The 13468-nt window shown below is 39.1% G+C and overlaps 1 protein-coding gene across 2 annotated transcripts; it reads left to right on the top strand.

Annotated features, from left to right (window-relative positions):
* Nucleotides 1-3632: 3632 nt before the first annotated feature.
* On the top strand, nucleotides 3633-12237 carry LOC105279584 (DCN1-like protein 3). 2 transcript variants are annotated; one of them, XM_026974515.1, is made up of 4 exons: nucleotides 3633-4207; nucleotides 4895-5061; nucleotides 5251-5558; nucleotides 10340-12237. In XM_026974515.1, exons 2-4 carry the CDS (start codon nucleotides 4977-4979, stop codon nucleotides 10937-10939), a joined length of 993 nt encoding a protein of 330 aa, XP_026830316.1. In that variant the 5' UTR covers nucleotides 3633-4207; nucleotides 4895-4976; the 3' UTR covers nucleotides 10940-12237. The 2 variants fall into 2 exon arrangements, with proteins under 2 accessions (XP_026830316.1, XP_011337753.1); XM_011339451.3 differs by lacking the exon at nucleotides 3633-4207 and adding an exon at nucleotides 4419-4795.
* The last annotated feature ends 1231 nt before the right edge of the window (nucleotides 12238-13468 follow it).

Here is a 13468-nt window from a genome sequence, read left to right as displayed (position 1 = left end):
TTATTATAAATATTTTAAACTGCCAACTTCGCTCCTCGCTACAGCAGTCAAATACGAACGCTTGATCTAGGGTACACTGAGGTGCATAAATGAAGTCCCTTTTCGGTGTAGATAGGTGTAAAGTCACTAGATTGACAAAGTACCGCAATCCGTGGTAAAATACGTGGAATAAAAATGGCGTTGGAAGTGTATTTAGTGCAAACATGCAACTTATCAACACACTAAGTGCAATTCTACGAAGCAGCGTTGCGTTGTGTCTCCATTGAGAAAGGTTACGTATTGTGACAGATGTGAAGAGAACATAATTGTGATGAAAACACCGTGCAGTTGGAATTAAAATGGCGGACGATTGCGGTACTTTATCTATCTAGTGACTTTAGATAGCTGCAGGTAAGCGCGCCATCTGCAGACTGCATGGCGCGCCTACTACCCAAAGACCGAACGCATGTCTGCATACTATTAATCATAGCCAATAAAATAAGTTAAAACGCGTAAAAATGACTAATCCCGCAGCACATATATTGCCCGACCATGCATTTTATATGAAGAATCGATATTATGATTTGATTTTAAAACAATTTGATACAATTACTATTATTACTTATGACATACAATATATAATAATTATAAGTAATTATTTCGCAATTTTTAATTAAATATAAATTATTACAATCAATTATTTTAATAAAATTACAATTATTATATAATTATATAACAATGATTTATTCTAATAATTTATATTTAATTTAAAATTGCAAAATAATTACTTATAATTATTATATAACATGTCATAAATATTAATTGTATGAAAGTGTATTAAAATCAAATCATAATTATCGATTCTTCGTATCAAATAACTTATTACGATAAAGTATTTTTATATAATTATAATTATGTAATATATGGTACGATGGAAAATTTCTCAGTGTAGAATTAAAATATTTATAGTTTAAAATTTATAATTTTGGTAGTAAAAACTTTCTCATCACGATAAGGTAGATGTGCGTTGCGTTTGTAATATGGCATCTTCTTTCTTTATTTCAAGCAAGGACAAATGTTTAATTGTTTGCTGATAGGGGCAAATGGCCAGTCTTGCCTTCCACCTGCGGACACCCATGATCACCACCTATCAAGTGATTGTGCATACGAGTGATTGGGTCAAAATTAAAATTCATCCCATAGTGCCAAACAAAACAATCTTTTTAGAACCACAAATATAAAGAGAAGAAATCTTCGCATCCTATAAATAATTCTGATTTTTTTCATATTTGTATTTTGTATATTACGCATTATAATTTAATTTAATTAACAGAGAAAAACTTTTCGGAATATTATAATACGATAAATATGTTTCGAATAGGACAATTATGCAGTAAATCGTCTTGACTTTAACATATGTTTCACAGTCCCCCAGACAGCACAAAATGTCCTCAGGATCATCCTGAATATGTCCAGGACGATTCAGGATATTTCGAGGATGTTTTAAGATATGATTCTAAATTTGTTTTATGAAAATTTAGTATGCATTTATAATTATTTTCAATTATGTAGAATATTTAACATAATTAGAAATTTTGAATATTGTAATAAAATATAAATATCCCATAAATATCCACTGGATAACCACAGGATGTTTGTAAAATATATGGCCTGTCTATATTATGTCAGATAGCTTATAACGTCCTAAAATTATCCTAAACACATCCAGGATATCCTGAGATTCCCGCCTCTAATTCACCAAGCGACCGACAGATGGCCAGGCCAGGCGTGACGTTCTCGCAAGAAACATTTGCGTTATCACCTTATAAATAACCATCCGGAAAACCGATCCAGTACTCTTTTCTTCTTCTTTTCTTTTGAAATCATTATTGCTTGAAGTGATATCTCATTCCAAAAGAGTGAGATTCCACTACACGAAATTTAGAGAGTAATTCATAAAATATAAAAATCTATTTTTTTACAAAAATGTGACTTAACTCTGTCTATCTTTGAGGCACTGATATATAGAATTGATAAATACCCAAACAGCATAGAAATCAATTAGGACATATATCCTGTGGACGTCCCTGCGACGTCCCCTGGAGCTTCTGTGCTGTATGGGTTTCGTCCTTGAAACGTACGAATAATATCCCAAACATATCCTATAGAAATCCTTAGGATATTTCATAGGATTTCCCTCGATATTCCAGAGGATCATATACGGCTATCATTTCCTCTTCCTCGGGACATCCAGAGGAGATCCGAGGATTAAAATGGGATATCCTCAGGATATCACACATGTACGTCCTGGATGTTCTTCGGATGTCCTTAGGACATCCTTGTGCTGTCTGGACCCTCTCCTCGAGTAATCAAAAAAGTTTAGCTGCTAATTATTTATTAAAAAGTTATTAATAAAAAACTAATACAAATAACTTATAGACAATTATATCTTAATATTACAATTTTTAACTTAACAATGTAACTGCAATATACATACACGCCTGTTATATCGCAATTACATTATGAATTAAGTGGGAAAATATAACATTGATGTTATATATAATTACAACTTTGTGTGTATTGAAATAATAATTATAGATACATAATATATAATAATTATATTACAATACATAATATAATAATTATAATTATATCAATTATTACAATAAATTACTTTTATATAATTAGACAGGGTGTCCGGTAAGTCATGACTCACCCTGTATAATAATTGTAATTATATAAAAATAATTTATTGTAATAATTTATATAATTATAATTATTATATTATGTATTGTAATATAATTATTATATATTATATATTATGTATCTATAATTAATTATTACAGCACAAAGTTGTAATTATATGCATAACATCAATGTTATACATATTTTCTCACTTAATTCATAATGTAATTGCGATATAACAGGCGTATATGTATATTGCAGTTACATTGTTAAGTTAAAAATTGTAACATTAATATATAATTGTCTCAGTTATTTGTATTAGTTTTAATTTCTTTATTGGCTATGATTAATAGTATACAGACATGCGTTCGGTCTTTGGGTAGTAGGCGCGCCATGAAGCAGAGAGAAGCCTGAGAGCGGTCATGCTCGCGTTTTAACTGTAACGCCTCAAACGTGGACATATGCGTTCCACTTGACGCTCCCAACGCTCGCGGCGTCATTCTATCTTTATTCAATATTCAGTGAGCAATAAAGACAGAATCACTTCAATCACTTCAATGTCCACGTTTGAGGCGTTACAGTTAAAACGCGAGCGTGACCGCTCTCAGGCTTCTCTCTGCATGCAGTCTGCAGATGGCGCGCTTACCTGCACCTATCTAAAGTCACTAGATAGATAAAGTACCGCAATCGTCCGCCATTTTAATTCCAACTGCACGGTGTTTTCATCACAATTATGTTCTCTTCACATCTGTCACAATACGTAACCCTTTCTCAATGGAGACACAACGCAACGCTGCTTCGTAGAATTGCACTTAGTGTGTTGATAAGTTGCATGTTTGCACTAAATACACTTCCAACGCCATTTTTATTCCACGTATTTTACCACGGATTGCGGTACTTTGTCAATCTAGTGACTTTACACCTATCTACACCGAAAAGGGACTTCATTTATGCACCTCAGTGCACACACGCGTCATTGTGCGCGAAACAAATAGTCCTAGTGCGGAGTCCTAGTGCAGTATCGAATCCAAGGGATCTGCCCTTCCGTTGGCTGCCCTGCAGCACGAGGAATGTCCTCGCCGTGGTGTTTTCGCGGAACGATCGCTTGGTGGTAACTGTGTGTGTGTTGTGTCAGTTGCGTCGAGCGCCGCGGCCGCGATCGCGGATGAACGTGGCACGTTTGGCACGAGCCCGCCGTCGCCGCCGATGTCGGACGGACGCGTGAGGTTACAGCGCCGTCGCAAATGACGCAGGCACGTTGCGTCAGGAACCGGAATCCACCACCGGGAGCTCGTCCTCGCGTAGGAAAAATGTCCGGGGACATCGGGGACAGCGCGGCGTCCTGCTGATCCCTCGGACGGCTCCGCGACACACGCACGCACGCACATATATATATACATATATACATTCGGCAACGTCCCTCTTCCTCCTCGCTGCTGCGGAGGATACATGAATGCAGCCGAGGCGAGGTGTCCCACGGCAGGTCTTGGCTGAGGCTACCACTGACATCCGGATCGACCGAGGAACCGTCTTTAATAATAAGGTAGACCCGCCGGCTAGCCTCCGCTCTCGCGTCCACGCGCCTGGCCTATCCTCGTGTACGGTTCCTCATGCGCGTGACTCATTTCTGCCCCTCCCCCTCCCCTCTCCACGCCCCGTCTCTTCCTCCCCTCCCCTCTGGCGCCCCGTCTCCTCCCCCCACCTCCCCTCTCCGCGCCCCGTCTCCTCCGCCCCTCCCCTCTCCGCGCCACGACTCCTCCCCCTCTCTGCCGCCTGATCTGCGAGCGCTTGGTTTTGACGTCTCTCGACGGCGGTTTTGCTTTGACGGAATCATGGATGAGATTACCCATGGTCGAGGATTCCCGGCGCATCCGAAGGAACCGAGGAACGGTCCCGCGTCGCGGCGCCTCGCGCGAATCCCCGAGAGAACGTAACACGCCGTTCGTCTCGCGGTTTTCCGATCGCTCTTCTCCTGCTTCCGCTTCTCCCTCGGCGTTTCTCGGTGATTCCTCGCGAATGGCTGTCCGAATCTCGCGGCACGTATCTGTTTACGTTAGAAGCGGGTCCTTATCTGTCACTAGTCAATCGCATGATGAGGCAGAAACGTCGGATTTAAAATGGAGTACTAATGGTAATGAGAAATAAGAAAAAAAGAATGATGATGATGCTTGCACGCCCGGACGGACGTGTGTGTGTGTACGTTGATACATAGGTATCGTTGTTCCCCCAGCTTTCCATCAAGACTGCCAAACTAAGACTGAATTACTGATGCATGGGATAATCATCTTTGATGTCAAGTACGGTCTGCATCAATGGGAAACTGTTTTTCGTGCTTCAAGGTGCCACTTTCACCATCAACCGATACTGATCAATCGATTTCTTTGGAGCAGAAAGACGGTAAGTGCAGCGACTTGCTTACTATGTCAAAATCGATTGTTATTATTATTATTTATTGCATTATATGTGGTGAAATCATAAATGCCGCTACCTTGCTCGAGGCAGTACAAATTGAGCTTTCGGTCCGTTCGTATTTGTATCCAAATGCAATTAATGGATTTCTTCCTTACTTTGCTACGTTTGATTTAGAAACAATGGAACTCAAAGGTCTGTTCCCAAATTCTTGCCAACAATCTGGTCATTTTGTGTCCGGAACACACGTGAACGGGAACAAGAAGTCCATGAGCACGCTATCTACGTTCAATAGCGTGGGTTCGGATAATTGTGGGTCTGTACCTGGTGTACAGAGCAACGTACGCTTATCACGAGGATTCTACGCGCGATTGCCGCCGTTGGGACGCTCCGGTACGTCGTCGGGTCTCAGTTTAACCGCTGGACCTAAGCAGCAAAAGGAACCGTCGGAGAACAAGCGGAACGCACTCTTCGACCAATATAAGGTACGCAGAATATAGAAGACATGTTCATTTCCAAAATGTGCATTCATTTCTTGAAGTTATATGGCAGAGGATAAAAAACATTGTCAAGGACAAATTGTAGAAACAATACTATATTTTATAATCAGTGAAATTAAAGATCAAAGAGCGAGAGAGAGAATTATAATAATAAGAATTATCATACATATTAGGGGTGTGATTTAGTTTTGAGGGTTTTTTTTGCTCAAAAGCGCATGTATTTAAATATGATAATGAATGAATACCTTCATCAAAATATTTTCCTTCGTTTTCTATAACTTTTTCCCATCTTTCTAGCAAGAGATGGATTCCACGACGATAAAATGACTCTTCTTTTGAGTTGATCCATTCGTCGACGACTTTTCGCACTTCTTCGAAATTATCAAAGTGTGTATCCTCTAAAGCGTGTTGCATCGACCGGAACAAATAATAATCGCATGGAGCAATGTCCGGAGAAGACTTGCCATTCAAGCTCTAATAGTGTTTGTTTCACTGATAACGCAACGTGAGGTCGAGCGTTGTCCCGAAGAAGAATCACTTTCCGTCGTTTGCTCGCAATTGGTGGTCGTTTTTCGTCCAATGCTTGCTTCAACTTGTACAATTGGTGTCGATAACGATCAGCCGTGACAGTCTCGTGCGGATTTAACAGCTCATAGTACACTATTACTTTTGAACCGTGAATATTGCGTCTCGGAGTGGATGTTGATGGTTCGCCTGGATCCACCCATGATTTTCTGCGTTTCGGATTATCAAAATAGATCCACTTTTCATCCCCAGTAACAATCCGAGACAAAAGACTCTTCTTTTTTTGCCCGGCGATCAACGAAATGCAAATGTTCAAATGGCACTTTCCGATAATTGATGTCGAACCCATTTCCCTTCCTTCTGAATTTTTCCCATTTCATGTAAATGTTTGGCAACTGTTGTACGATCAACATTTAATGCTCTGGCAAGAGATGGATTCCACGACGATAAAATGACTCTTCTTTTGAGTTGATCCATTCGTCGACGACTTTTCGCACTTCTTCGAAATTATCAAAGTGTGTATCCTCTAAAGCGTGTTGCATCGACCGGAACAAATAATAATCGCATGGAGCAATGTCCGGAGAAGACTTGCCATTCAAGCTCTAATAGTGTTTGTTTCACTGATAACGCAACGTGAGGTCGAGCGTTGTCCCGAAGAAGAATCACTTTCCGTCGTTTGCTCGCAATTGGTGGTCGTTTTTCGTCCAATGCTTGCTTCAACTTGTACAATTGGTGTCGATAACGATCAGCCGTGACAGTCTCGTGCGGATTTAACAGCTCATAGTACACTATTACTTTTGAACCGTGAATATTGCGTCTCGGAGTGGATGTTGATGGTTCGCCTGGATCCACCCATGATTTTCTGCGTTTCGGATTATCAAAATAGATCCACTTTTCATCCCCAGTAACAATCCGAGACAAAAGACTCTTCTTTTTTTGCCCGGCGATCAACGAAATGCAAATGTTCAAATGGCACTTTCCGATAATTGATGTCGAACCCATTTCCCTTCTTTCTGAATTTTTCCCATTTCATGTAAATGTTTGGCAACTGTTGTACGATCAACATTTAATGCTCTGGCAAGAGATGGATTCCACCACGATAAAATGACTCTTCTTTTGAGTCGATCCATTCGTCGACGAATTTTCGCACTTCTTCGAAATTATGAAAGTGTGTAACCTCTAAAGCGTGTTGCATCGACCGGAACAAACAATAATCGCATGGAGCAATGTCCGGAGAAGACTTGCCATTCAAGCTCTAATAGTGTTTGTTTCACTGATAACGCAACGTGAGGTCGAGCGTTGTCCCGAAGAAGAATCACTTTCCATCGTTTACTCGCAATTGGTGGTCGTTTTTCGTCCAATGCTTGCTTCAACTTGTACAATTGGTGTCGATAACGATCAGCCGTGACAGTCTCGTGCGGATTTAACAGCTCATAGTACACTATTACTTTTGAACCGTGAATATTGCGTCTCGGAGTGGATGTTGATGGTTCGCCTGGATCCACCCATGATTTTCTGCGTTTCGGATTATCAAAATAGATCCACTTTTCATCCCCAGTAACAATCCGAGACAAAAGACTCTTCTTTCTTTGCCCGGCGATCAACGAAATGCAAATGTTCAAATGGCACTTTCCGATAATTGATGTCGAACCCATTTCCCTTCCTTCTGAATTTTTCCCATTTCATGTAAATGTTTGGCAACTGTTGTACGATCAACATTTAATGCTCTGGCAAGAGATGGATTCCACCACGATAAAATGACTCTTCTTTTGAGTCGATCCATTCGTCGACGAATTTTCGCACTTCTTCGAAATTATCAAAGTGTGTAACCTCTAAAGCGTGTTGCATCGACCGGAACAAACAATAATCGCATGGAGCAATGTCCGGAGAAGACTTGCCATTCAAGCTCTAATAGTGTTTGTTTCACTGATAACGCAACGTGAGGTCGAGCGTTGTCCCGAAGAAGAATCACTTTCCATCGTTTACTCGCAATTGGTGGTCGTTTTTCGTTCAATGCTTGCTTCAACTTGTACAATTGGTGTCGATAACGATCAGCCGTGACAGTCTCGTGCGGATTTAACAGCTCGTAGTACACTATCCCACCAAATACAGAGCATTACTTTTGAACCGTGAATATTGCGTCTCGGAGTGGACGTTGACGGTTCGCCTGGATCCACCCATGATTTTCCGCGTTTCGGATTATCGAAATAGATCCACTTTTCATCCCCAGTAACAATCCGAGACAAAAGACTCTTCTTTTTTTGCCCGGCGATCAACGAAATGCAAATGTTCAAATGGCACTTTCCGATAATTGATGTCGAACCCATTTCCCTTCCTTCTGAATTTTTCCCATTTCATGTAAATGTTTGGCAACTGTTGTATGATCAACATTTAATGCTCTGGCAAGAGATGGATTCCACCACGATAAAATGACTCTTCTTTTGAGTCGATCCATTCGTCGACGAATTTTCGCACTTCTTCCAAATTATCAAAGTGTGTATCCTCTAAAGCGTGTTGCATCGACCGGAACAAACAATAATCGCATGGAGCAATGTCCGGAGAAGACTTGCCATTCAAGCTCTAATAGTGTTTGTTCACTGATAACGCAACGTGAGGTCGAGCGTTGTCACGAAGAAGAATCACTTTCCGTCGTTTGCTCGCAATTGGTGGTCGTTTTTCGTCCAATGCTTGCTTCAACTTGTACAATTGGTGTCGATAACGATCAGCCGTGACAGTCTCGTGCGGATTTAACAGCTCGTAGTACACTATCCCACCAAATACAGAGCATTACTTTTGAACCGTGAATATTGCGTCTCGGAGTGGACGTTGACGGTTCGCCTGGATCCACCCATGATTTTCCGCGTTTCGGATTATCGAAATAGATCCACTTTTCATCCCCAGTAACAATCCGAGACAAAAGACTCTTCTTTTTTTGCCCGGCGATCAACGAAATGCAAATGTTCACATGGCACTTTCCGATAATTGATGTCGAACCCATTTCCCTTCCTTCTGAATTTTTCCCATTTCATGTAAATGTTTGGCAACTGTTGTACGATCAACATTTAATGCTCTGGCAAGAGATGGATTCCACCACGATAAAATCACTCTTCTTTTGAGTCGATCCATTCGTCGACGAATTTTCGCACTTCTTCCAAATTATCAAAGTGTGTATCCTCTAAAGCGTGTTGCATCGACCGGAACAAACAATAATCGCATGAAGCAATGTCCGGAGAAGACTTGCCATTCAAGCTCTAATAGTGTTTGTTCACTGATAACGCAACGTGAGGTCGAGCGTTGTCACGAAGAAGAATCACTTTCCGTCGTTTGCTCGCAATTGGTGGTCGTTTTTCGTCCAATGCTTGCTTCAACTTGTACAATTGGTGTCGATAACGATCAGCCGTGACAGTCTCGTGCGGATTTAACAGCTCGTAGTACACTATCCCACCAAATACAGAGCATTACTTTTGAACCGTGAATATTGCGTCTCGGAGTTGATGGTGACGGTTCGCCTGGATCCACCCATGATTTTGCGCGTTTCGGATTATCGAAATAGATCCACTTTTCATCCCCAGTAACAATCCGAGACAAAAGACTCTTCTTTTTTTGCCCGGCGATCAACGAAATGCAAATGTTCAAATGGCACTTTCCGATAATTGATGTCGAACCCATTTCCCTTCCTTCTGTATTTTTCCCATTTCATGTAAATGTTTGGCAACTGTTGTACGATCAACATTTAATGCTCTGGCAAGTTCTGAAGTGGATCGTGTTGGATTTTCGTCCAATAATGCTTGCAAATCTGCATTTTCAAGCTTTCTTGGTTGTCCCGAGCGTTCTTGTCCTTCCCATCAGTATCACGACTTTTAAAGCGTCTAAACCAGTATTCACACGTCTTAATTGATGGGGCAGAATCACCATAAGTTTCCACAAGAATTCTATAACCGTCAGCCGCAGTTTTCTTTTGATTAAAAAACAAAAGCAACGCATGTCGAAAATGCTAAAGAGCTTTCGGAAGTTGCATTTTTACGATGATACAAACACGACTGTTATTGCATCTATTGCTATAATGCTACTGAATGTCATGGATAATGTCGACACCGTAAGAAAGAACAGTTATCGGAAACAGCTATTGGAACAAACTGACACTACAGCCATCTGTTGCAAAACCCTCAAAACTAAATCACACTCCTAATAAAATATTACGTGCTATGATGACTAATATCTTTGTATGTTTTGTTTTCAAGGATCCTCACGAAGATGTAATATTAGCCGACGGTATAGAAAGACTTTGTGAAGACCTACAGCTGTCACCGGACGAGTTTAAAGTTCTGGTGCTCGCGTGGAAGCTAAATGCGGAGCAGATGTGCCAATTTACTCGACACGAATTTATCACGGGATTAAAGGCGATGAAGGTCGACAGTATACGCGGTATACAGGCCCGGCTGCCCGAGATCGTTCAGGAACTGACGGTTAATAGTGATTTGTTCAAGGATCTCTATCGATTCACATTCCGATTTGGCCTGGACGTGGTGTCCGGCCAGAGGATTCTACCGGCCGACATGGCGATCGTCCTCTGGAGACTCGTCTTCACGATACGCGAGCCGCCGCTCCTCACGAGATGGCTGAAGTTCCTTGAATGCCACGATGTCCGGGGGATACCTAGGGACACCTGGAACATGTTTCTGAACTTCGCCGAGAGCATCGGGGACGATCTTGGCGCTTACGATGACGCGGAAGCGTGGCCAAGTTTATTCGACGACTTTGTGGAGTACGAGAACGACCAAATGAACCAAAATATCACTAAAGATGACATTATAAAAGATGCTTCTATAGACAAACCTTAATATTCATATTTTAAGGAAGGATCACGGTGGAGCAAGATATTATTGTCTTAAATCCGACACCTTTGAACAGGATCGTCCGTATTATTCTTACAATAATCAACATTTTATCCTTATTTAATAATCGATCGGGGAAGTGATATCTCTCCGATTGAATACAAAATATTCTTCGCACATCTAAACTCTTATATTTCTGTTGTTTCATCATCTGTTTGGTTGTCGACATGCGGCATTATCCTATTTTCTAATGTAAATATAGCGTATTTTACATGATATTATTTAATTACGCCTTGTATGCGCGTGTGCATACATATATATATATATGTATGTATGTATGTATGTATGTATGCACATCACACGCGATACGCGAGAAATCTCTCCACGTTACAGATTTTAACTGGCAGCAAATTATATTTGTATGTATCTGTTTTATATGAATGAAGTACATTTATTATCAGAATTGTATTTTCATCGTAAGAATGTATTATTGTTACGTAACTGCATAAGATTTTATTGCTTTCTTTTATTTCTTTTTATTTTTTTTTATAAATACGGATATGTTTTGTCACAAACATAGTGGAAAATATATATTTAAATTATCAAAAATTTTAATACAACGACGAATAAAATTACTAAAACAGTGTTAAGTATTGTAAACAGCGTTTAAGTATTGGGTTATATTTATATTGTGTATTGGCGCGATTTTTAAAATTTAAAATTTTAAACAGCAAGAAATTTTTTTTTTTTATTTAATTATTTAACGTGGCAAATGTCAAACTCTTACGTTATTAATAAAATGAAACTAGAGGGGACAGCTCTCCTAAATTTTATCAATATTTATAGTTTTATGTTGCTCGAAATTGCTTGATGGATGCAATAATGAATTTTAATGATTTTTACTCAAAAGGATCATTGATGAGCAGCTTGCTCATCAATCGATATAGTTTTAATGATATTTATTTGTATTCATTTTAGAAAGAGATTTCTGATGGATTTCCTAGAAGCTTAATGTTCAAAATTCTACTGTGTTTCTGTATAAGAACGAAAGTCTTCGTAGACGATTCCCGAGAAGATTCTGTTCAAAGGAATTTATTCAGGGAAATATGAAAAATGTAATTTTGCATAAGAAAAACTCTAGAAGGAATTCTCTCAATCCAAATTTGTGATATAGTGTGTATAAAATATATACAATTTCCAATTGATATTTCTTACATTTTTTGAAAATACTGTTAAAGGTGGACAAATGTAAAGAAAAGAACATGAAATATTAAATATCGTATTAAACGCAAATCGTAAGCACATTACGTCTGATTTTAACTATATTATCTTATTAGAAATGTATGTATACGTACGATATTAATTTGTTATTTCAAAAATTCACATGGAAAAAATGCTAGAACACGATATACTTGCCAAAAATTTTGTTCTCACTCAACAACTAGCATTTATAACGATATTACGATGAACGATGAAAGGCGTGTAAATTTAATTTGTTAATTCTTGTTTGTATGTGTTTAGCTCTGTTGCTAAAAACGAAGGAATATTAGTTAATTATACAGCGAATGATACAGTGACTTATGTATTGTTAAAAGTACAGAGATCTTTTTACATTTTACGGCTATACCAAGCTATCGGTGTATGTGTATATAGTGCCATGTATTACTGAAATAATCGAGAGATCTTTATCGAATTAGTATCGAAAGAAATAATTGCGTATATCGAGATTACTGTACAAGAAAATGCTACATATACAGGGTGTTTCCTCTAACTGTAGCACTTAGAATATCTCTGCTTCCTTTGATGATATGAAAAAAGTCAAAGGACGAAAATTGTTCGATTCAAAGAGACTAGTACTCTGGTAAGAAAATTATTTTTTTTAATCTGACCTTTCACAAGATGTCAAGGTCATGAACATTTTTTTAAACGAGATGGTATATTTTCCTTAACGAAATGACGTAGCTTGTAAAAAAACAAATTCAACCATACAGAATATGTTGACCTTCAAATGACTTTGAACCACAAAAATCACGTTTAGGAAAAGAAACTCTATTTATTGTATGTATAACTACAAAGATATAAGGTGTTGTCGGAATATCGCGATAAACTTCATTTGCACGGAACATACTGAACGAATCATTTCCTGATCGCTGGATTGGACGTGGTGGAAGAATTTCTTGGCCAGCTCGATCACCAGATCTTACGCCTCTTGATTTTTTTCTTCGGGGACACCTAAAACATGAAGTTTATCGCGATATTCCGACAACACCTGAAGATATGCGAGAAAGAATTCAGCGTGCGTGCACCGCAATTACTCCGGAATCTCTCAAAAACGTAAAACAATCGTTTATTCATCGAATTCGAAAGTGTATGGAAGTAAACGGTGATCATTTCGAACATCTGTAAAAAAGGTATATCTTTGTAGTTATACATACAATAAATAGAGTTTCTTTTCCTAAACGTGATTTTTGTGGTTCAAAGTCATTTGAAGGTCAACATATTCTGTATGGTTGAATTTGTTTTTTTACAAGCTAC

This window comes from Ooceraea biroi, chromosome 13, assembly GCF_003672135.1.
Source record: "Ooceraea biroi isolate clonal line C1 chromosome 13, Obir_v5.4, whole genome shotgun sequence".
Taxonomy (NCBI): Eukaryota; Metazoa; Arthropoda; class Insecta; order Hymenoptera; family Formicidae; genus Ooceraea; species Ooceraea biroi.
Note: the sequence above shows the minus strand (reverse complement) of the source record. Positions and strands in the feature narration are given on the sequence as shown.

Bases quoted from the DNA above. Each gene is read 5' to 3' on its own strand.
- LOC105279584 (XM_026974515.1), top strand. From the start codon at position 4,977: ATGGGAAACTGTTTTTCGTGCTTCAAGGTGCCACTTTCACCATCAACC. The intron at 5,062-5,250 runs GTAAGTGCAGCG...CGTTTGATTTAG, and splicing joins TTCTTTGGAGCAGAAAGACG to AAACAATGGAACTCAAAGGT. The intron at 5,559-10,339 runs GTACGCAGAATA...TTTGTTTTCAAG, and splicing joins CACTCTTCGACCAATATAAG to GATCCTCACGAAGATGTAAT.